Raw genomic sequence first — 25356 nt, 5'->3', positions numbered from 1 at the left:
CCTTCCTCATTTGTTGTAGTGATGTACATTGTATTATGTTCTGTATTTAGTTTCACAAACATAATTGCCTGCAGGATGTGCAGAGAGCAGAGATGGATCAGCTGTCCATATTTACCTCCAGAAGGCACAAGACTGTGCTGTCGTGCACTCACACTACCGTATCATCATCATCATCATCATCATCATCATCATCATCATCATCATCATAAGGCACAACTCCCAATTCAGAAACATGTGAAAATAAATAACAACATTTCTATCTTCTGAAATGAAGAGTTTCTTTTTTAGCAGAGAAAAGAGAAAATATTGAACATGTGCTATCTCTTCTCATTACATCTAATGTGCTCAAAAGAAAGTTTTCCATTACCCACACGACTTTTATAGGTCTTTTTTAGGCCCCCCCCCCCTCCCCATTAATCTCTTTACGAGTGCTCTTTTGACCCCAGAAAATGGATACATACAGTCACCTGTATATTGATCGGAGGTTAAGGTAAACCTGCATTCTAAGTATAGTTCAGTAGATCATACAATATCTCAGTTGTGGATGGCGTAAACCAGCTTTCGACAACTTTTCAGTCTATTGACATGCCTCATAAAATCATTTCGACTTTGGATTGTGCACACTTTGTCACTTTATAGCATCTTGATAAGTTTGCTGCCATATAAGTGTACTACAGTGAAGATACTGGAACATTCAACTGATATTATGACACACTAAACGTTGAAGATATGCCTCTTTCTTTGTCCACAGTCAACAACATTAACTGGTGGTCGCTATCAACAACTTATGGCTCATAAGTACCATGAAGGGAATGCAACAGAACTACACACTGCCATGGGAGGGGTCTGTTGATGTATATAGTATACAACCACCTACACACGATCAATTTGGCCCAAAGGCACACATTACAAACAGCAGTACAAACCCCTCAGCACCAGGGTATGCAGATAAGATAGGCAAGATAACACTAGGGATGGATCCTGGATCAATGGAGTCGAATCCTCTTCACCAAAAAGTGCAGGATTTGTGTGATGCCTGATGATTGTCATAAAAGTGTATGGAAGCATCTAGGTATCAATGCACAGCCCAAGCATGCAGTCTCACAGTGTCAGGAGGCAGGAGAGTCAGGCAGTATCATGTACAGATGTCTGGAGTGTCTCTTCAGCTATCAATAATTTGAATGCTTTGCAGTTTTGGAACAGGATCTTCCAACTTACTGTCAGCCCTACAGTCAACATTCTAGTGATGGGTTCATCTTTCAAGACAGTAATAAATGATTGTGCCAGGCACACCTTGTGAACACTTGCATCCTGGAGCCATGAGTCAACTAAATGAGTAAATGAAATTGCCTCCAGGATCTGGTAACATGAACCAACTGAGCATGTGAGCATACTTGAGACAAGTTGAAGCTTTCAGTATGTTGTCGCAGGAACCTTCGTCACACACTTGATGACTTGTGAAGGGCTGCAGTTGAATAGTGGGGCGGTCTTGAACGTCAACCAACATCGACTAGTGAGGCAGGCTTGAACATCAACTAACATCTTGACAACCTTCTGGACAGAGTGCCAAGAAGGATCCAATCATGTTATTGTGTTCGGGATGGGACAACACAATATTGGACTTTCCTAGTAGCATATTTCAATTTCACGTATGCACATAGATTTGCACTTTCAAACCGACTGCCTTAATTTTGGTTTTTGGGTATGTCATGCTACTTTTATTAAAGTTTCATAAGGCTTATCCCTTCATTATCTTACCCTTTCAAATCTTAAGACCTCACATGTTCACAAACACAGGTGGTGCAAAATGTTATTTGAGCAGTTTGTATTTGATCAAATAAACTCTGTTTCTGGGTCTGAATTTTATTTTTTTCTTTGCTAATAATGGCTGAGAGCCAATGATTTTAGTGTTATATATGCCTAACGATACTGCCATAATCTTATAAAAGTTTAGTGTTGTCTCTTTACTCGCCTTGTCTTCTAAGATTCTACTTTTTTTTACCACACATTCTGTTAAATTTCTCATTTTTGTTTTCAGTAAGGATGAAACAAGTATAAACGAGGAAACAAGTAGAGCTCCAAATATATCTGTAGAACTGGTGCCTGTAAACAACAGTGTAGTGCAATGAATTTTTTAGCCATAGTTTAAAGTCTTCCTCATGATGAACTCTTCCCTCAGTTAATTAACTAATTATAACACTTTGGACTCGTATAAGGGAGGAGTCACATTAGTTCTGAATCGAGTCACAATTGTTTATATTCCCCTTTATTTCATGCAAATATTGTGTTTCTCTATAGCAAAAGAGAAGGAAAATTGGTAGTAAAATTAAGACTTCTGGCATGACCAGACTGTAATCCCAGAACTTCACTGAGCAGTATTGAAAATGTGAATATTCAGAAGACATTTAAAACATGTTCTTGTAATTTTCTCATTAAAGATGACATTCTTCTACTTTATCATCAACTATAGCCAATCTTGGGATGAACATATGTTTGCTACCCATATTTTCTTCTTCCTCTAGAGCACTAAAATTTTCTTTTTTATATCTGTCTAATAAGTTTCACTGACTACTTTCCAAACACAATAAGGATATCATTAATATTTGAAAAACATCAAGGGAGTTTTTTGGTCCATAAACATAACTTATGAAACACATTTTTTGAAACTACTGGCAGTTTTATTTATATTATTTTGTGAAATAGTATTTGCAGATCCCAAAAAAATGTGACTTCAGCACACCCTAATCAATAGTAATTTGTTGCAGGTGCAATTCCAGTTCACACTTTTGACAGATACTCTATACTCTCCACTCCCTGCTGACCTGTTACCAGCTGTTGATGACGATGATGACGATGAGCGTCCTTACCCACGAACGATTGTTGCTGTTGAAGTACAGGATACCAAGAATGGTGCAACACATTACTGGACACTGGAGAAACTGAGGTAAATTTGTACTGTTGGTCCACTGTTCTTTGTTGCATCAAGTTTCTATATATCAGTGCCAAATTTAGCACAAGATAAAACAATAACCCAGCTGTTGAGTTAATAATATTGCACAAAAATGAACTTCAATGTGAATCTTTTGTTACCATATTATGTTTCGTAATGAAAGGCAGATGGACAAGTTAAGGACTGGGAAGTAAATGAAAGGCTCACTCAGTCAGAACACATTGGCAACCAAAAAAATAAAAATGTTACTAAGGTAACTTATGAAACATGTATGTATCTATAAGTACTGAGTATTGCCTCCATCACAATATACCATGTTGATGTTTCAATGACTTGTTTGTGCTAGCACTTCCAAGAGTGCCGCATATTGAGTGCACTGCCAAAAAGTAATCCTTTTTTCATAGTTTATGAAACAAATGTAGAAAACACTTCCACTTACCAAGTGTTAGCATGATAGAGAGAGAGAGAGACACAAAAGCTACCTTTCAAAATCAAAGATTCTTTCATCAAGGAAGAGCAAAAACACTTGGAAAAGTTCCACTTGTATGATGGTTTGGGTGCTCATGCCCTGGTATTCACAGAAAATAATGGTAACTTTTAAGATCTGTGAAACCATTTTAGTTCACAGTGTTCATTCAGTTGCTCAAGCATTACTCCCAGCAGCAGATTTCAACTTTCAAGGTAATGATGCATTCAAATCACATGGCTAGAAGTGGAAAAGTTTTGTTTGAGAAGTGTAAGGATTAAATAACATGTTTTCCCTGGTCTCCATAATAGCCAGATTTTAATCTTATCAAAAAATTTGTGGTTTATTTTGATAAAATAATCAAAAGCCCATTACTGTCTTCCAGCATACCACAAGAACAGTTTCTTCATGGGAAGACTTCCTGTTAAATATAATTCAGGTTTTATATACACTGATACCCCAGGATATTTGATCTTTTTTTAATGAGTTTGTATTATTTTTCCCATCCTCTATCCTTAATGGAAAATCCTACATGGAACACAAAGGATGATATAAGGAAAGAGAAATATTCTCCACACAGATTCAGTGATGAGTAGATAATTTGTTTCTCAAATGCATTAGTTAATAGTTGTTACAAGCACAAGAATATAATACATGTGATGGAAAAGAAAAACTAAAGTAAAATATTTGCTATGTATATAAAAAATAAAGCCCATTAATTGCAAATCATTGTCTTAGAAAGCTTTTCTTTCTTTGTGCATATAGTGATTGATATATTTTAGAGGTAATGAGCACCAGAGAGGCACACAAAAAGGATGATACTTTGTAAGCTTTTGAACAATGTGTCTCGGGAGGGTACATGGTATGCAGGTGGAATGCACTAACAAGAGGGGCACAAAGAAGAGAAAAGAAAAAGCAGCGAAAGAGAATGTACAAATGGTGAAAGGAGAAACTCGACCTGATAAACTGCAACAAAGGAGAACAAGCACTGGATTACAGAATGAAAGGGAAGCAAAGTAAATCAGATGCTTTTATCATGGAAGATAAATCCAATGGAAAATGGATACTCATAAATTAGAGAGAGGAATTCAACTTAATGCTCTTCATGCTATTGTGTCTAGTGCAAACAGTAGATATTGGGGTGCTGTTTTTTTGGTATTACCTGTCGTATTGTATAGATTTTCATTTCTTCCATGTCTTATTTGTTGTGACTGTGTTCTGATTTTGTGTATTATGTATGAAATTCATGTTGACATTTTTAAATATACAATCAATGTAATTCCTTCAAAATGATTTCAAAACCAAAAAATGATAGAATTATTTAATTGCATGAGGGAATTAACAATGGAAAATAATGTTGTAAAATAATAGTGATGTAACTGTTAGAGGCAGAAATTGATTGATTCTGTTGTCAAATATTATTGTGGCAGAAATTACAAGTGAGGTGATTTTTTGGCTTTTAAAAGGAAAAGTAACTTCCAAGGCAAAAGATACTGCATAGTTGATCATCATTTAAACCATGCATTTAATTTTATGTGTTACTTCTGTCTGCAGTACAGGTGTTCTTCTATTCAGTGTGCATTTGACACTTTTTGTGATTAACAGCATCATTTCCTGTATTGTAGACATCGCTTGGAACTCATGCGTCATATTTACAATGAAGATATTAGCCCGGAGACACCGGATGTGAAGGATGACTTTTTCCAATGTCTCACTGTGTGTCCTAATCAGAAGTTCTCACTTGCAAATCTTTTGCCTTCGAGGTTGGTGTACTCCTTTACAGCATAAATGTACCTGTGAGCTGATCTTAATGTGCTCTTCGCCCACTGACCCTGAGCTCCTGGCATGGCATTTTGTGTGCACTGAAGCTGGTGTTTTATATTTGGATATGCACATACATGCTTTCCTTCTGTAAAATATGTTCTTCTCCTCCTCCTTCTTTACTTCTTCTTCTTCATCTTATCTGTTACTTAGTTCTGCCTCATCCAAGGACAACATTAGACAGAGCTTTTTGTGAATTTTCACTGGTGTAAATCACTGCTTTTGTCTTCATCATATTTAATGTTTGCTGAACTTTTTTATTGTGTTAATATTTAAAGTCTTCTTCTCAAAATCTCAGTGTGTTTGCTGTGAAGAACATTTGCTTGTGTTTTTTCTTAAACTGAATAATGAAATGTTTGCAAATAAAGAATCCACACTGTTCAGATAGGCAATGGGCGTTGTGAGTTTGCATGCTTTGTTGTCCTGACTAGCATGAACTTGCAGCAAATAAATGCTTTTATGAATCACCAAGCATATTTGTAAGATAAATTCTGTATTTATCAGCGTTTCTGACAAAATTTTGCGTAAGTTTATCATCTAATAAACTTTAAGGGTCATTTGTATATAAAGATCTATGAAAATAAGTTTCTATATAGAAAATTTATTACTGATATTTCAGATGTGTGCCACAAGCAACACAGAAAAATGGTTTAAAGGCGACATGGGCCCAGGTTAATTTTTTGGGTTATTTGGTTGCTATTTAAAGCATTCAGTAGATATTCCTACAGCTACAGCTGAGCTCATGTTCTTACGTAGTCTGTGTAACAAGCAAATCAGTATGAGAAGTACTGACAAAATGTAAATAAATTTAGCAAATAAAGAGAAAGAAATTCATAAATGCAGAATGAAATAAAGAGTGGTTGTCTCTGCACTGCAAATTATTCTTTCAAATAGAAGACAGTAACACAAGGTGTCTCTCAAGGTTCTATCTTAGAACCTGTATTGTTTCAATTCTACATTAATGATCTGTCAATCAGTATAACTGCCCCATCAGTTTTATTTGCAGATGACACATCTGTATTAATAGAGGATTGTGAGCCAGAAACTATCCCTGTGTGCATCATCAATACAATAGGTCATTTACAAACATGGCTTCATCTCAGTGGATTAACCCTGAACGTCCCAAAAACCCATGTGATCCAGCTCAAATCAAAACAGTCAACAAGCCAGGAAATTAAAATAAACCACAAAAATCAAAATCTAGAAGAAGTGGATTCTGTGAATTTTTTAGCATTAAATCTAGACAAGAATTTAAATTGGAACAAACATGTGGGATATCTAGTAAACAAATTATATAGCTTTGCATTTGCAATGAAAATATTGGTAAATGCCAATGACATAGACAAAAGGAAAATTGCATACCATTGCTATTTCCAGTCAGTTATAAGGTATGGTATTGTTTTTTGGTGAAATTCAAGCAACTGACTTTACAGAAAAGAAATATTAGATGCGTGTTGTGCGTCCAAGGAAATCATGTTGCTCATTGTTTAAAAATCTGAAATTATTAACAGTACCCTCCCTATATATCTATTAAATTATCATTTGTTTGCATTCCACTTTAGAATTATACAAGCAGAACTGCTTGTTCACGCTTATAATACAAGAAATTAAAAAAAAAAAAAAAAAAAAAAGTGTGTTCCCTGTTCATCATTTAAACTTGCTAAGACTCCCAGTACATGAGAATGAAAATTTATAACAAATTAAAAGCCAAGAAATTTTGGGTATGAACTAAGATTCACTGAAAAGAAAGCTGCACGTTCTGAAGATTTCATGAATGATGAACTGAATATTTGAGCATCCTGGACTTTCCATTGTTTGATTTGAGCAGGATGTAGTTTATAAATTGTCTTATTATGTGAATATGTAAAGGCATCTTTTCACAAAAAAAGTTTCATTAATGTTTAAATACAACTCCAGCGTATTAACTGTAGCTTTACAACAATATTAGGAAAAGGATAGCTGCTACTCACCATATAGCGGAGATGCTGAGTTGCAGATAGGCACAACTAAAAGACTGTCAGAGTGTGAGCTTTCGGCCAACAAGGCCTTAGTTGCAAACAGACAAAAAACACACACACCTCACACGCACACATGCAATTGATGCAATTCACACGCACAACCACAGTCTTTGGCTGCAGGGGCCAGACTGTGAGCAGCAGTGCATGGTGGGAGAAGCAACTGGGTGGTGGGGGTAAGGAGGAGGCTGGGGCAGGGGGGGGGGGAGGGATAGCAGGGTAGGAGTGGGGGACAGTAAAGTGCTACTTGTGGAAGCGTACAGGGACAAGGTGGGGGGAGCAGAAAAGGAGAGAAGTAAAAAGATTGTGGATGCGTTTGCGTTGGTGGAATATAGGGCTACATAGTGCCAGAATGGGAACAGGAAGGTGGCTGGATGGGTAAGGACAAGACTAACAAAGATTGAGGCCAGGAGGTTTACGGGAATGTAGGATATATTGCAGGAAGAGTTCCCAAGTGTGCAGTTCAGAAACGCTGGTGTTGGTGGGGAGAATCTAGATGGCACAGGCTGTGAAGCTGTCATTGAAATGAAGAACAATGTGTTGGGCAGCATGCTCAGCAATAGGGTGGTCCAGCTGTTTCTTGGCCACAGTATGACGGTGGCCATTCATGCAGACAGACAGCTTATTCATTGTCATGCCCAACGGGAGGGGGGGGGGGGGAGGGGGGGGGGCAGAACAAAGCACAGTGGTTGCATCTTAGCTTGTAGGTCACATATCTGGTTTCACCGGTAGCCCTGCATTTTGTGGGATAGGTGATGCTTGTGACTGGACTGGAGAATGTGGTGCTGGGAGGATGTGTGACAGGTCTTGCGTCTAGGTCTACTACAGGAATACGAGCCGTGAGGCAAGGAGTTGGGAGCAGAGGTTGTGTAGGGATGGACGAGGATATTGTATAGATTCAGTGGGCAGCAGAATACCACTGTGGGAGGGGTGGGAAAGATCATGGGTTGGATGTTCCTCATTTTAGGGCATAGCGAGAGGTAGTCGAAACCCTGGCGTAGAATATAATTCAGTTGCTCCAGTCCTGGGTGGCACTGGTACTGAGTCAGAAGAAGAATGCTCCTCTGTTGCTGACAAGTGGGACTTCGGGAAGTGGTGGGTGACTGGAGAGATACGGCATGGGAGATTTGTTTTCGTACAAAACTGGGTCTCACTGAGGCCTTCACGGACCATAATCACCCTCCCCACTATCCATTGAACTTACACAATATCCTCATCCATCGATACACAACCCTTGCTCTCAATCCCTTGCCTGATGGCTCGTATCTCTGTAATAGACCCAGATGCAAGACCTGTCCCATACATCCTCCCACCACCACAGACTCCAGTCCGGTCACAGACATCACCCATCCCATCAAAGGCAGGGATACCTGTGAAAACAGTCCTGTGATCTACGAGCTAAGCTGCAGCCACTCTGCTCCATTCTGTATGGGCATGACAACCAACAAACTGTCTGTTCACATGAATGACCTCCGATGTACTGTGGCCAAGAAACAGCTGGACCCCCCCACTGCTGAGCACGCTGCCCAACACAATGTTCATTTCAATGACAGGTTCACAGCCTGTGACATTTGGATTCTCCCCACCAAAATCAGCTTTTCTGAACTGCACAAGTAGGAACTCACCCTGCAATATAGCCTACATTGCCGTTAACCTCCTGGTCTCAATCTTTGTTAGTTTTGCCCTTACCCATCCACCCCCTTTCCTGTTCCCATTTCAGCACTACACAATCGTCTATTCCACCAACGCCCACAGTCTTTTTACTTCTCTCCTTTCCTGCTGCCCCCCATTCCTCCCTCCCACCCTCAGTCTAACCTCCTGAATGCACCTAACTGCCCTACCCTGTCTTCACCTCATCCCTGTAGGCGCCCACAAGCAGTGTTTTACCATCCGCCACCCATACCCTGCTATCCCTCCCCCTCCCTGACCCAGCCTCCTCCTTATCCACACCACCTGGTTGCTTCTCCCACCATGCACTTCTGCTCTCAGTCTGGTCCCTACAGTCAGAGACTGTGGTGTGTGTGTGTGTGTGTGTGTGTGTGTGTGTGTGTGTGTGTGTGTGTTTTATCTATTTGCAATGAAGGCCTTGTTGGCCAAAAGCTCACTTTCTTCACTTTCTGACAGTCTTTTAGTGGTGCCTATCTGTGACTCAGCATCAGCCACTGTATGTTGAATAGCAACTATCCTTTTCATAATATTGTTACATTCCATCCTGGATTTTCCATTTTAACTATAGCTTTGTATCAGTGAAATTGCATCAACCATATTTTGATGTATTCCTATACTGCAATTAAATGATTAGCATATGTGTCTTATGAGTTGAATAAATCCGAATTCACTGTCCAGAGGAGTGTGTTCTGAAATGAACCAGATCTAATCTTATAATATATGCATTAGCGCCTCTGTACAGGTGAGAGAATCAGGAGGGAAGTGCTTGCAGATATAGACTTGTGAAGACTGATCAGATGGTTGGGAATTTCATATGGAGGCAAGGTGGAGGTTCAGGTTCTGGTACATTTTAATCTGAAGTAAAGATTTAAAATTATAAACAAAAGCTCAGTTGACATTTTAAAAGAAGAGCAAAGGAAAAAAGTTAATTCAGAGATACTGTAGATCAGGCTGTTCCAGCTCGTCGGCTCCGTTGTGAGCCGCGGAGCGCTCCCTGCTCCAGGGAGCCGTGTCGCTCGCTGTGACCATTCAAGTGTGCCGGCACGTGGCACGGCTGGCTGAGGCAGGCGGCAAGGCAAGCATCTTACAAGATCGACAACCTCATACTCTTAGCTGCTAAGACGTGGTGACATGCTACACCAGGAAATATGATGTTTAGAAAATAAATAAGAAACAACTATTGTACAAGAAATTGCATACTAAATTTATTGGGCCTCTGTCGCTTGAAATTTTCTTTTCATTACAAGATCGGAAATATCAGTCGTCAAAGTTTTCAGCATTAATGCGGAGGATGGCCTTCATCGTTGCATCCCAAAAAAATGATCGTTCCTTACTTTTTACTCTTTTCATTGCTGAGAAAAGCTGCTCACAACAACACGTAGATCCAAATATGCACATGATCTGAGCAGCATTGTTGTGAAGCTTGGGAAATGTTTTTTGTTGTAATGAATGATACCATCATATTGCAGTACCTCTCTTTCAACAAAGTTGAATTTGGCAAATCAATAATCTCAAACTGAAGTGACGATGACAAGTCATCAGGGGAAACTGAAAAAGGAGCGCTGAACACCTGAAGTTCCATTTCCAAACTAGTGAGGTCTCGGAATCGTGATGAAACGACGCAATGAGCTGCTTTAACTTTGCTTGGTAATCGCCGAAAGTAGTACCCTCAGGTGGTTTTAAAGAAGCAAGACGATTGAAGAATGTTAAATGTCCATTACTCATCTGCCTCTCAAATAAACGTAACTTTTCCATGAACGCTTGATCTGGTCGTGCATGTCAGCGGTTAGCTGCCCTTTGCCCTACAATGACAGATTTATATTATTCAGATGCATAGTTATGTCAGCTAGGAACGCCAGGTTCGATATCCATTTTATATCTTTCAGACAACACATTTCTTCCCCTTTCATTTAGAGAAAAAGGGATATTTCCTCACGAATGGCAAAGAAAACATCAAGAACTTTTCCCAGACTCAGCCAATGAACTGTACTGTCCTAAGGTATATCCCCATACTCCGCTTCCATATCTTTCAGGAATCCTTTGAATTGGCAATTATTCATACCGTGACGCCGCAAAAAATTCACACACTTCACGATATCGTTCATTACGCTACCTAGCTCTACTGTTTCAGCACACAGTGCCTCTTGGTGAATAAAACAATGAAGAGTCAAAATGTCTTTCCCGAATTCGCCCCTGAGTTTATTTTTCAAACGAGAAGCAAAACCCTGGTAACGCCCAATCATTTGTGGTGCACCGTCTGTCGCTACAGAATGGAGCTTATCCCACTGCAAATTCATATTGTCCACTGATTCACAAACAGCTTAAAAAATGTCACGTCCTGTTGCAGTGTAATCGAATGGTACCACATCCAAGAGTTCTTCAGTTACTTGCAGCTCCATGTCAACACCACGCACAAAGATTGCAAGCTGAGCAAAGTCCGATATGTCGGTGCTTTCGTCAGGTGCTAGTGAAAATGCAACGAAGCTCTCCACCTTTTTCCTGAGCTGTGTCTCTAAATCCACTGCCATGTCCAGGATTCGACGAGACATTGTTTGCTTCGACAGGCAAACCCCTTCAATTGCCTGCACCTCCCTTGGAAGCAAACAGTCTGCAACTGCTGCCATGCACAATTTTATGAGTGGTCCCACCGAAAACGGCTTGCCACTCGTCCCAATGATGTGAGCGACCCTGTAGCTTGCTCAAATTGCAGATTCAGTAGTGTTTTCTCCACTCTCATTCACCTGAAAATTACGAACGCATTACAGAACACGAACTATGTTGCATGTTTCAATACCCTCCGTATTACGAAACCGTTTTTAAACTTACGTCTCCTGGTATGTCGTTCTTAAGCCTGGCTAACAGTTCTCTGCGTGCAACGCCTTCTACCTGTGCGCTGCATGAAGACGTGTATAATGTCGTGGTATCTTGTAGCTCTTTCCAGAATTAAATACTTTATGACATACAAGACACTGTGGACGACCATCCCTCTGATTGAATAGAAAGGTATCATTCTCCAATAGAGGTACAGGGCTCCCGCCCCTAGTCATAGCTGCCATCAAACACGGATTGTTGTGGCTGCATGCTGCCAGGGGGCAGTGAGTTCGCTTTCCCCCTCCACGTGGGCTCCGAGCTGCCGCAGTGAGCGCTCCGGAGCGCTCCGGCTCCCTGGAGCTCGGTTGGAACAGCCTGCTGTAGATGTTAGTTTAAATGTTATTCTAGTTTTCCTTAATGTAAGAAAGTGTCTGATGAAAAGAGAAGAAAAAATTGTAGTATCTACAACTAAAGCACATTGTACCAGCAAAAGAAAACACCATTTAACATGGAGTTTCCGAAATCAATTTTACAATTATAGCCAGCCCAGTTGGTGGAAGGGTTGCTACAATGACAGGATGGCAGGCAGTGGAGGGTTGAGGTGGAATAGCAGGCTGGTGGAGGGCCAGAAAGATGTGGGTGTCACTATTTTGTTTGCGTGGGGTAGTAACCATTCCATGGAAAGATGGTCAGGTGGCCCGTGAGATGTCATCTACTGTCCAGTCAGCTGGCTGCAACATGTGCACATCCAGCTTTGGTGATGCCCGTTCTCAGCAAGTGGCACGTGACCCCATTGTGTGAGTCATGCCACAAACACCTGGTGTCAGTGGCGCATGAACACAGTAGGCAACCTTGCTTCGGTAGCCATTTCTGTGGTGGATGACTACATCCCGGCGGCTGTTGGCGCGTAGTGGAAGGCCTGCCCACCGCAGTTGCAGAAGACATCCACCATGCATGGGATGATACTCACTGCCCCGCAGGAGTCCTGGTGCTGCTGGAGTGTGCCCAGAAAGCTCACTGTGCTGTGGCACTGAGTCCAGAGACCTGGCTTAGTGCTTGAAGCCGGTACTGCTGCTGGTGGCTCGATGTCATCCCCTCAACTATCGTAGCCCCCATCCCTGGTAAAACTGCTAGGTTGTAGATAGTGAAACTGCTGCATAAATAACAGCTGTTTGTACAAGACAACAGAACACCTGTAACACCATTGTGCCACTTCTTCCCATATTCTCAGAAATACTGTACTGAATCCTGCTGCTGGAGAAATCCTGTTGCCTGTATTGCAAGAACTGTCCATTACTACTGATATGGCAGGTTTCACCAAGCAATCCTGGCCCATTACACAATAATTCAGCAGCTAGGTTACTATAGCCGAAATGACAACAGTGTGTGCTCACTGGCTACGAGCAGCTGCTGCAATATTCTCACAGATTTGCCCATACAATGGTTGCAGCATTACACTACCCCTCTCCACAGAAAGACCTGGGCTGTTGGGTCTCACTTAAGACTGACCTACAACAGCATATCACATGTACAGCACAAGTTTGTATTGTGAGTATCTAGTAAACCAACCCACAGGTTCGAAGACAGCATTTGACCTTACAAACCTTATTTGCTAGATTTCCTCTTACACTTCTCAGTTGCTTATTCCTACCCCACTGAAAAGACCATTTGTTCATTTGGAATGCATGTCACATTGTGCCTTTATACTTCTACATCGTGCCAGTCCTGTGCCCTTCACAATTCTCTTTGCAAACATACCTAACTCATTCTGTGTCCTCCTACCTCTTAAACTCTAGGAAAAACATTTGTCATCAATAGTGACTCTTCATTATTCCACATTCACTCACTTTTGTGCTTTGAGGATCCATTCGACCAGAACCTGTACTACTGATGCATCAGGTTGATGGATGGCTCCCTGCCTTGGACAGATGTAGGCTTGCACAGCAGGGTTGCATCCACTGTGGCATTAGGTACTGCAATGCTCAAGATCGTGGTACTCGTCATTGTCCCCTAAATTGCTCAACATACTGCATCAACTGTTTGCCTGAAATCCACCCTTCTGGACAACTATTAATTGTTTCAGGGGATGGATCAGGTCCAGTTTCAATGTGTTGTTCAGGATGGTTATATTCTGCTATGGGAGAACCTCTTAGAAAACTGTGACTGTGTTACTTTCAGCTGGCTAACTCTCAAAACCATGGCTGGTAGATTGAAGGTTGGCCGTGTTGTGTCACATGCTGTCCCATTAATCAACAACCCACTTCCCCTCAGATCCATCCAGCTTGCTTCTATGAGCCTTCCACACTCGTAATAACTCACTACCAGTACCAAATTATCACATACATAATAAATCATTGTCACCCCACTTGCTGAAAATAAGGTTTAGGTTCCACACTGTCCCTTGAACAACACTGTCCTTCCTTTCTGCCCATGAATAGCTGCACAGTGTATGCATTTGTGCCAGTTTGAATCAATTGAGCTGGACACTTTCTCCCTCCAACAATGTTGCAGTTCCTCCTCCGTCATCACCACATGTCTGTCCCCCTCATGAGAGATCCACTGAATTCACATTCGGGAGAACAACAGTTCGAACCCATGTCCGGCCATCCAGATTTAGGTTTTCCGTGATTTCCCTAAATTGATCCAGGCAAATGCTGGGATGGTTCCTTTGAAAGGGCATGGCCAATTTCCTTCCCCATCCTTGACACAATCTGAGCTTGTGCTCTGCCTCTAATGACCTCGATGTCGACAGCACGCTATACCCAGTCTCAACAATACACCTCGTGTCCTCACTTGTATGAACTTCCTTATGCCTACCTGTTGAAGCCCATTTCCATGCATTAAAAACTAAACTTGATATGGTGGCTGATAACTACCATGTTGGCAGTAAGAACTCCTTCCTCCAGGTGCTATTTCCATAGCAGCCTCACTCCTTTCTGGGCAAAGACATTCAGCACTGGCATGACTAGCAACCTCCCCACCCTCACCCCTCTTGTATAGCAACCCAAGGACAGGGGCTACCACGATCCTCCCTGCCCCTCAGAAGGCTGCTGCCACCCATGAGCACCCACATACAAAGAAAATCAGAAGAACCCCTTGTCTAACACAAAAATTCATTCCTCAAATCTTAGTATTTTATATCTGTCACCTCACACATAATACCTTAAATATTCATCAGTAACACTGTAAAAATACCTCTATCACTTCCTTGACCTTAGTGCATATGGTGCCTTTCATGCAGGTCCATCCATCTTCTTATGTCTATCCCTTTTTGCATCTTTCTCAGGTTCTGTCTTACTACTCTTCATACTGCATCCAGAGCACCACAGAATGATCACAGGCATCCAACATGTACTATTCTTGGCCATGTCAGCAACTGCAGCCTAATGTTGACTGGTGACATAGTCTCAACCACGTTGTGAAGTCTTCAGTACCTCTTTACGAATTTCTTAGTCTTACCCTTCAGCATGTAAGGACCAAACAAAATTACCCAGTGCCCTACTTTGTAATGTGGTAAGCTGCTTGTGTGACGGTAACTACTTGGTAATTTGGCATAGCATTAATCTCCACATACTGAGAAAAGTGATCTATTATTGCCAACACAAAATAGTTTCCTGCTGGTATCTGGTTAAACACTCCTAACACATCCACATCAATCATTTCAAAGAGCTTTGATGCTTCTGGCAGTCTCTGTAATGGTATTCGCTGATGACCGAAGTACGCATGCTACATACACTGCACACAATTCCTCATGTACTGATCCACATCTCCCTTCCTTCTCTTCCATCAATATCTGTCAGCCAGTCTTTGGTTTGTTGCTCAGCACTGTCCATGGCCAGACAACACATGATCATGTGCCGTTCTCAGGACTTTCTCTTTCAGCTTAGCCGGTGATACTACACACGACCCTAACCTAATTACCTATGACAACAGACCATCACACATGCTGAACTGCAGCTGCATTTTGTGCAGTTTTCAGTCCCTATCAGCATTTTGGGCTGCTTGCCTTTCAGCAGTGCCTTGATAAAGTACCTGTACTATTGTTATGTTTCTGTTCGCAGCACCTACATTTCCATGGTTTTTTCTGGCTTGTGCATCACTTCATAGCCAAACCCACTGATTCTTAACAACGTCAATCTTGGTAGTCTGATGGACAGGTCTTTCTACTCTAATTACCATTTCAGAGTGGCATGGTTGGTCACTACTTTAAATTTTTCTTGTAATGGTAACATCAAAAATATGTGACTCCATATATGAGGCTAAACATCTCTTTCTTGGTGGCTGAATAGCTTTCCTGTGCTCTATTAAGTTATCTCAGTGCTGAAAGCCACATGATGTTCCTTACCATTGACCTCTTGATTTGGGACACACAGCAAAGCATGCATCACAAGATAGTATAAACTCAATCTGGAAAAATCAATACTGGACTTGACATTAAAACTTTTTTCAACTCTTCAAACACACTCTGACACTTCTTTGCCCCAAAAATTTTGCACCTTTTTTCAACAGCTGTGTGAGTGGTCGCACTATATTGGGGAACCTCCTTACAAACTTCCTGTAGTATTTATATGTGCTGACAGTTCTCTCAGACACGTCTGAAAGAAGAGACACCATTTTGATCTAGCAGCCATTATGAATTAAGGTGTAAATGAATTACAGATATGGCCTATGAGTGGGCATTGATTCAAATCAATGAAGAAAGTTGAAAAGTTGTGCCAGACCAGTATTTGAACGTGGATCTTCTGCTTACTAGGCAGATACTTTGACAACTATGCCATCTGGACACAGTGGTCATTGCAACTGCACGGACTACCCAAGCATGCCTCCCATCAGACCCAAATTCTCAACTTATCCACACACAAATAATGTAATGCCCCTTGCCCATTATCCTTGTTACTCGCAGCATTTTGCCGATTCCCACAAGAGTTCAAGCCTGGTGTGCATATGGACTGAAGAGAGCACTGGCCATCTCGCTTTAATTACGTATATGTGGTGTCAGTGGTAAGCCTCTCAGAAGTGCCCTTTGCGTGGCTTCCTGCACAAAATATTATTTGCCTCGTCATTCCCCCCCAACTCATATGTATGTATATTCACCTTCCTTATTGGGTCAGAAAAATCCTCTATGGCTTTCCCATGCCTTTTCATAACAATGCCCAATTGTTTGCGAAAAAACCTTGCATGTCCTGCTTCTTGTACCTCTGCAGGAGCCCCCACTTCAACTGTTTGAATGTCTGCTCATTCCTCAATGTTTTTGCTCAAATCACAAAGAAAGGTTTTTGTCACTCTCACTAGACTTACATTTACCACCATAACTGCCAACCATAACTGACTAACTGACCAACCATCCATACCCACCAATATTGTGGGGTCCTCCACAAATCATCCCATACCCTCAGATTACCTTCAAAGAAAGGGAATAATTAGACTAGTGGCAGTTGGATCTACCTCATGATCTGGTGTCTGGTGCAATTCTGTTTGTTCATTCTTAACTGCAATTTGCCCCAACAAATGTACTGCCTGTGGCTCCAAAACACCCCACATTTCTGACTCTTCCATTGCAACACCTTTACCCCTCATTCACACACAATACACAATATAAATATGCAACAACTCAAAAACTGAAAAAATAAGCAACAAATTACATTTTATCCCACTTTATCGACTGTCTAGATTTCCTAAGTTGCCTCCCAATATGCTTGTAATGATGGCAAATAAAACAAGTTACAGTTACTGACTCGGCGCACAGTGCCCAAGCAGATTACTCCGAGAATATCTAACAGGCTCCATGCTCCTAGTAGCTACCCCAACATTCCAACAGATCAGCCGGTTCCTCTCACCTAAATAAAGTAAGCCTCAAGCCTTGGTAACAACCCTTCGTAGATCCCATGCCTGTCATACACAGCAAAAACAGTTAACAGTTCTCTCACAAACTACACTGTGTTGATTGACACAGCAGGTCATGGTCAGGATGTCATGCTGCATGGATGATGAACCATCTGCTACCTGCTGAAGATAGTGCCATCACTTCTGCTGCCAAATACAGCGAACACCATCATTGGAGGGGTACCTATGATGTTAGGATAGTAGGCAGCAGAAGATTAAGGAGGGCTAGTGGGCCGTTGGAGGCTTAGAAAGATGTGACTGTCAAAATTATGAATCCATCCTTGATTTTCCATTGTTTGACTATGAAAATTAATACTTCATTGTTTGCTCGTACATTAGTGCTGCATCGGTATGGACTAGTGACTGTGCCCCCACTTCATGCATGCATCCAGCTTTTGCTGACACCTGTGCTCAACACCTGGCATGGAGCCCCACTGCGTGAGCTGTGCTGCAGACACCTGGCATGAGCAGTGCACAAAGATGGTTGACAATCTTGGTGTTGTAGCCATCTCTATGGTGGATGACTCCATCATGGCGGCCATTGCTATGTAGCATGGAGGCGTGTCTACCACAGTGGCAGAAGATGGCTGTTGCACTGGGGATGTGACCTGCTGCCCCCTGGACAGGGGTCTGGCTGCTGATGGAGTGAGCACTGTGGCACTGTGGCACTAAGTTTGGAGGCCGGATGTAGTGCTGAAAGCTGGTACTGTGCCAGAGACTTGTGACTACTGCTGGAGGCTCCATGTGGTCCTCTCACCTGGCATAGCCCCCACATCCTAGTAGATCTGCTGGGTTGCAAATGAAACTGCTACAAAAATGACAGCTATTTATACAAGATAGCAGTGCACGTGTTATGCAAATGCACTACTTCTAGTCATTTTCCCAGAAACACACTGGTGGAGGAATTTCTTTGCTTATACTACACTGGCAAGTTTCATGAAGCAAGCTTGGCTCATCTTGCAATAATTCAACAGCTCGGTCACTATAATCGAAATCGTAACACCCTACGCCCACCGGTTAGAAGTGGCTGCTTCAATACTCCTCCATATATTCTCACAGATATGCCAATATAATGGTAGCGCCACTACACAGCAATAGAAAATGCTCTATTTATGACATGGTGTTATATTATGGAACAACTCTGTGCACTCATTGAGAATATTCTTAGCCCGCTGTCAGTTTGTGAACTTTGTGTAGATTGCTGTTCAGGTATCTTGGAATTCCAACTGTACTCCTTCTGTACATATATTCCATCGTGGGATTTGTCATTGACAGTACTGATTCATTTGGAAACAACTGCAACATTTGTTTTGTGAACACTGGATGAAACAGCATTATACACTTGGCTAACACTTCTTTTGCCGGCCGCGGTGGTCTCGTGGTTCTAGGCGCTCAGTCCGGAACCGCGCGACTGCTACGGTCGCAGGTTCGAATCCTGCCTCGGGCATGGATGTGTGTGATGTCCTTAGGTTAATTAGGTTTAAGTAGTTCTAAGTTCTAGGGGACTGATGACCACAGTTTTTTAAGTCCCATAGTGCTCAGAGCCATTTTTAACACTTCTTTAAGCATTGTACAGAAAAGTGCACACTACACAGCAGGATTTATTTTCAATAGGCTTGCAGCAAAACTGAAAAAGTTAATTGGTGAACCGCAAGTGTTAAAATTCAAATTGAAAGTTTTCCGTGTGGTACACTCCCATTCTGCATGTGAATTCCTCACAATAGTTCACAATTTTTCTCTGTGATGTGTTATTTATTCATATACTCCCTATTTGTCATGTTTTATTTATAGTCCAGTTCTTTGTTTGTAAATTTTCTACTTGGTAAATTTCATACTAACTCATTCCATGACCAAGTAGCATTTCACTCACATGGTCCTGATAAATAAATATAACAGTGTGGTGGAAAGTAATGCCTCCAAATTTTTTATGCTGTTTTCGATATCGGTTGAGGTATTACATGTGATGCCTATTGGTTGACTTCCATGCTTAACTGATGCAAGTTACAACCATCTGCCTCTAGAGGGCTCAAAATTGTAACATGTAACATGGTGGTGTAAATGTAACTATGATGGTACAAGAGAAACAGTGTGCTGTAATCCATCAGAGAACTGAAAGCCGGAATTTGAAGAGTACCCTTCCCTTCAGCAAGACAATACCAGACCACACAAGTGCTGCGACATCTGCAATGGTCTAACGCCATGGGGTCACTGTCATTGTTCATTCATCTGTTTCCAATACTTAAAGAACACTTTCTAGTACTTGACTTTGATAATGATGAAGCAGTACAAGCAGAGGTGGGGAAATGTGTTCATTGCCAGGCTGACTATGTTGAGAAATAAAATATGTAGACATGAAGAACAAAGGTGTAGAATATTAATAAAGTTTGTTTCATCTAAAAAGCTAATAGTTTTCACATAAAAAATTCAGAGGCCTTACTTTTCAGAATGCTCTCATAAATAACTAATGTACTGCAAAATACAAATACCAAATGGAAGACAATATGCATACAATATAAATACCAAATAGAAAGACAGTCTGAAGTATTATTAAAATAAAGTAACTGTAATAATTCTACCCATTCATAAGAGAGGAGAAAAACGTCCCTGTATAATTCCTTACATTCTTCTCAGTTATTATAGAGGAAGTAGTATACCTTATAGGCTCACTGTTCTGACAGTAATGTGTTAACCACTTAATTGTTTGACTTCTAAGATATTCCTCTAAAAAGAAGGCCATTTTTAATACTTTGAATACTAGAATTAAAAAGAAAAAAATTATGTGAACATTTTCTGTGGCCTTGTAAAGTCCTTCAGTTTAGAAGGTCTTCAAGTTTGACTGTGGAATTAAAATGTAGCAGGACCAGCAGAAAACGCAGCTAAGAGAAGTAAGGGTCATTTCAGAATGTAGATTAAGAAAGGTGAAAAGTCTAATATGTAGAAAGTTTGGGAAACTAAAGGTTTCCTGTTATTAATTCGGCAGTCATGTTGCAGTTGATTGTTGCAGCTACTGCTGGATGGTGCTCCTCTTGTCTCACGGTTCTAACTAGCATACTTGACTGTCATATTCTGAATTTACAACATTTATCCATGATAAATGAAATTTACCAGTTTATTTAAGAAGACATAACCGTTTATAGGTCACTAACATATCTCGTTATAAAATGGAAAATGTGATAAAAGTTATAATTGAAATGCTTTCATTTTGGCTGTGTTTCACAAACCCTTACATTTTCACCACTCAGGTTGCTTTTTATTGTCCTATTTTCTAGTCTTTCTGTGTCATAACCCAGAAGCTAGATAATTTGAAAATTAAAAAAAAAAAATCTTTTGGAACAGATGAAATAAATGTATGTAACAAGTTAAAAACTATGGCTCACACCAAGATTTTAACTCAGATTGTTGCCTTTCATGGACAGTGCACTACAAATTTATGTGATTCAAACAGGCCTCATGGCCAAGCTAAAATCTTCAGTGTGTCATGAGCTCCTTTCTTTCCATCCAAACTCTTCAGACGTTCTCCCATGGTGTTATGAGACCAACACTTTCATGTGAAATCATGTAACAGGAACTTTAGATTGTCCACAGCCTCAGATTAGTTGTTGAGAATTATTGTGAATCACAGTCTGGCACACAGTTTTAACTTGCAACACACAGTTATCATACAACATACTCTGTTCTGATTAAAAGCTTTAATTCTCAGACAAGATGTTGGTTTCTTTAATCTAAAATGTTAGAATGCCTCATAAATATTCACAACGAATTCAGCAGATATAGTTAAAAATCCAAATTTCTTTGAAATAATACCATGAACAAAACCTAACTGTTTTGTAAATAGTTTAGGTATGGGTAATTTAAAAGTTGGTGTGCATAGCACAAAATCCATCTGTATGAGGTGCAAACTAATTCATTTTTTATGTCTACAGACAGCGTCTTGAACTTATGAGGGAGATGTACCACAATGAAGCAGAGCTGTCACCAACATCCCCTGATTACAATATTGAATCCTTGACAGGTGGTGATCCCTTTTATGACAGATTTCCATGGTTCCGAATGGTTGGCAGGTAAGCACATGTTCAGTAAGTTTCTTTTGTTATTAAATAAAAGAAGTACATTAGTTAAACAATGAAATTGTGTATTAAAAGGTTAAGTCAGTAAAAATGAGAATGATTTTTCCTCCTCTTCACATCCACAGTGACTGAGTAGGTAAAGATAGTCGATCATAATTAATGGAGTTGTGACTTGTTTCTAACAGAGCTTAGATGGTTGGAGGGGGAGGGGGAGGAGGATGACAATATTGACAGACTGTACTATGATGGGTATTATCTTTCAGAAAAACGGTCATTTACAGTGAGCAGTATGAGGCTGATAAAGCTTATAAAATGCTAGCTTGGGCATAACAAAAATGAAAGTTACATTTAGGATCAGAAAACAGTGATTCATGTACTTACTTCTACTAGAGCATGTTATGTTATTACGCACAAAACTTCTGTGAACCCTCATTAATTTTCTTCACAGATGCAGCATAAGAACTGATCCAGTTCTTTAGCTAAAACTGTTACCAATTGCGTACAAGACAGAAATGATTGTGGTGTGCATCGTATGTACTACTCAGATTTTGTTCACTTTTACTTTTTCACCCCTTTTCTTTGTCTCAGTGATATGGTTATAATATTGCTGTGTGTTGTCTTATTGTTGCAAACATCTCAAGTAATTTTATTGTTTTGTTGAAGAACCTGTTTGTTCGCTGTTTTTAGTGACTTAATCTGTTTTAAGCACCATGATGCTGCAGTCTGTGTCTAATAAATAACAATGACTTGTTAAGAGTTCAAGTTAATGATTGATTAGGAACTATTTTGTCAGGTTTTCGCAAGAAATCTCCGCAGTGGGTGAATTAAACTTTCTTCAAATTAATCTCTCTAGCTTCTGCCTTTCCCATAGCTACTTTTATTTTATTGTGCCATCTTGAATCACTCAGTTTGACTAAGTCCAATGTCTGATCGCTAATCGTGTGCTCAAATGATATTGAATATTTTCATGTATTTAAGCTCATTACGTTACATATGTGTATGTGGTGGGTGAGTTACTCATCTTTACACAAAATGTTGAACATCTAGTTATGCCACATTTCATAAGAATTTGATCTCATGTATACAATCATACCTTCTGCAAATGGAATTAGATAGCTAAAACTATTGTCTGTTGTGTTGCTTGGATATATCATGTACTGTAATGGTGTAATGGTCTTATCACTCTTTCTTCGGGAATATCAGACACATATGTTTGCTTCTGGCCAAAACAGCAGCCCCACCTTAATTAACATATGAAATTTATCCTCTTTTTCTAAAGTCTTAGAATCATCCTAATGCTATAGCATGAGGTAATGCATCTTCAGCCTACACTGCTGATCCAGCAAGTTCCGAGATTGATTTTTTTCCTGGTGTACAGGCTGCATCAGCACAGTAACTATGGTGACAGAATCAATTAACAACTGTAAACAGCAGGTATGCATTTGATCAGTGAGTTGTGAGCAGGCAGCGTTAGGAAGTGGATGTGCAGCTGTAGTGTGTCAATGTTGTTGTGTCACAAATTTCAATGGAGCAGCATCTGTAATTAAAGTGTACAAGATTTTCTCAGGAATGTTTTGAAGAAGAAGAAAAATGTATACAAAGCTTGTCATACACATCTTGACTCCCAGACAAAAATGACAGTGAAAGCTTACCGTGATTTGATTGAAATACAAAACATAGACAATTATTTCCATCTGACTGATGAGATGTAATGTTGTCGATATGAACCTACCACAAAATGACAAAGTACAGAAATTCCCATGAAGGGTCAACACTTTAACAACAAATCAACTTTCGACCCAGTGTGATGAGTGCATTGAACACTATCCCAAAGGAGGACGTCCCTGACAGTTTCATATGGTTGGGTCAGTGTTCTTTCTGTACTCTGTGCTTGTGTTTGTGTACATGGGGAAGGGAACCGTGTAGAACACTGGAAACATTAAAACCACCATTTTAACTTTTCTCTGTTCTTTATTAATTCTGTCTCAAAACTTTTTGGACTGATGGGGGTAAACACACTGCAATTCTCTTGAAGATTTATTGTGTAGTTTTCTGTAAACAAGATATAAATTATATCATTCCATGTTGAAACTGTGCAGAAAAACTTGTCTGATTCTATTTTTATGATCAATTTTTATTTACATGATTTGAGTAAAAATTTATTTTTTGTTTTTGGTGTAATTTTCACCTTTGCTTAATAAATCCAGAATTTGTCTTGTGTAACTCAGTCATTGATAAATGCAGGGTGACAATGTTAAAAGTAGCCTGTCTCCCCTTCAAATGCAATTGCAATGTTTTTGTTTCTAAAATAGAGGAAACAGCTACAACAATGGACAGTTTTTGCTGTAACTGATTGTTAGCATTCTTCTACCAGCATTTCAGTTTATTTCATCAGTAAAGGTAGACATTTCTCTTTGCAGTGTGTAAAATGACTTTCTCAATAGAAGAAGGAGTTGAAATTGTGGAAGCATATGTGAAAACGCATTCGGTTAAGGAAACTCATGAAATTTTCAGTGTCTCAAGTATCTGGATAGAGGACTACCAGAAAAGGGAGCAATACAGAGTCTGTATTAAAAATTGGTGCACCCACAGATCAGTGCAAAATGCAAGATGACAAATAATTCCTTCAGTTCTCACACCAGTAGTTATTGCAGACATTTGCCGAAGAATTATTCAGAGCCCAAAGAGGTCTACATGTTAATTGGCCCAGCAGATGCATATAAGCAGGAGGGGTTGCCAGCAGATATTGAAAAGTCTTAATTTGCAGCCATATTGTGTGATGCTTGTGCAGAAATTACAGGAGGATGACAATCAGAAACATGTAGATTACTGCACATAGCTTTTGAATATGGTGGTTTGTTAGACCCTTTCCATTACGTCATGAAGGGTGAAGCAGAGTTTCATCTTTCTGGTCATGTGAATTTACAGAACATGAGGTACTGGGCAATGAAGAATGCTTAACATTGTGTGTCAGCAATGACTCCACAATGAAAAGCTTGCATTTGGTGCAGTGTAAAAGGAACACACATCATTGGACCAATATTTTTTTGGCATTAGCCTTAACATGGTTGCATATATGGAAATTTGTGATGCATTTTGTGTTCAGCTCACTGAAGGTGAAAGACAATACTGCTTTTTCAGTAACGGGTAACATGCAGCACATCTAACATATCATGCAATGAGTCCATGATGTCTTGACTAGGAATGAACTGGCAGCAAATATTTATGGCCCTAGCCGGATCTAAGAACACATTATGTTTTCCTGCGGGGACACTTGAAGAACAAGATCTATGAGGCAAATCCACTTATAATACAACTGAAAGACTACATCAGCCATGAAACTGCCACCATCAGTATCGGAACGTTACGCTGAGTGTATGTGGATATACTTAGATATGCACAGCCCGCCCGGTTAGCCGTGCGGCCTAACCCATAGCTTTCCGGATTGGGAAGGAGCACATGGTCCCCGGCACGAATCCGCCCAGTGGACTTCTGTCGAGGTCCAGTGAGCTGGCCAGTCTGTGGATGGTTTTTAGGCAGTTTTCCATCTGCCTCGGCGAATGCGGGCTGGTTCCCCTTATCCTGACTCAGCTACACTCTGTCAGCTATTGGTGCGCAAACAAGTTCTCCACGTATACATACACCACTATACTCTACCAAGGAAACATAGGGGTT

General features: G+C 40.4%; 1 protein-coding gene across 6 annotated transcripts in view; it reads left to right on the top strand.

The window, feature by feature from the left end:
• LOC126458130 (kinesin-like protein unc-104) overlaps nt 1-25356 on the top strand; it is a 376183-nt gene that overhangs the window by 270573 nt on the left and 80254 nt on the right. For 5 of the 6 annotated variants that reach the window (XM_050094968.1, XM_050094971.1, XM_050094969.1 and 2 more), the window contains exons 17-19: nt 2766-2944; nt 5042-5179; nt 21538-21675. In XM_050094968.1, coding sequence (XP_049950925.1) covers nt 2766-2944; nt 5042-5179; nt 21538-21675 — 455 coding nt within the window. The remainder of the gene's footprint in view (nt 1-2765; nt 2945-5041; nt 5180-21537; nt 21676-25356) is intronic. The other variant, XM_050094972.1, reaches the window with a different exon arrangement.

The sequence above is a fragment of the Schistocerca serialis genome, chromosome 2 (assembly GCF_023864345.2).
Source record: "Schistocerca serialis cubense isolate TAMUIC-IGC-003099 chromosome 2, iqSchSeri2.2, whole genome shotgun sequence".
Lineage (NCBI taxonomy): Eukaryota > Metazoa > Arthropoda > Insecta > Orthoptera > Acrididae > Schistocerca > Schistocerca serialis.
The sequence above is the reverse complement of the archived record's forward strand: the minus strand, read 5'-3'. Positions and strand labels throughout refer to the sequence as shown.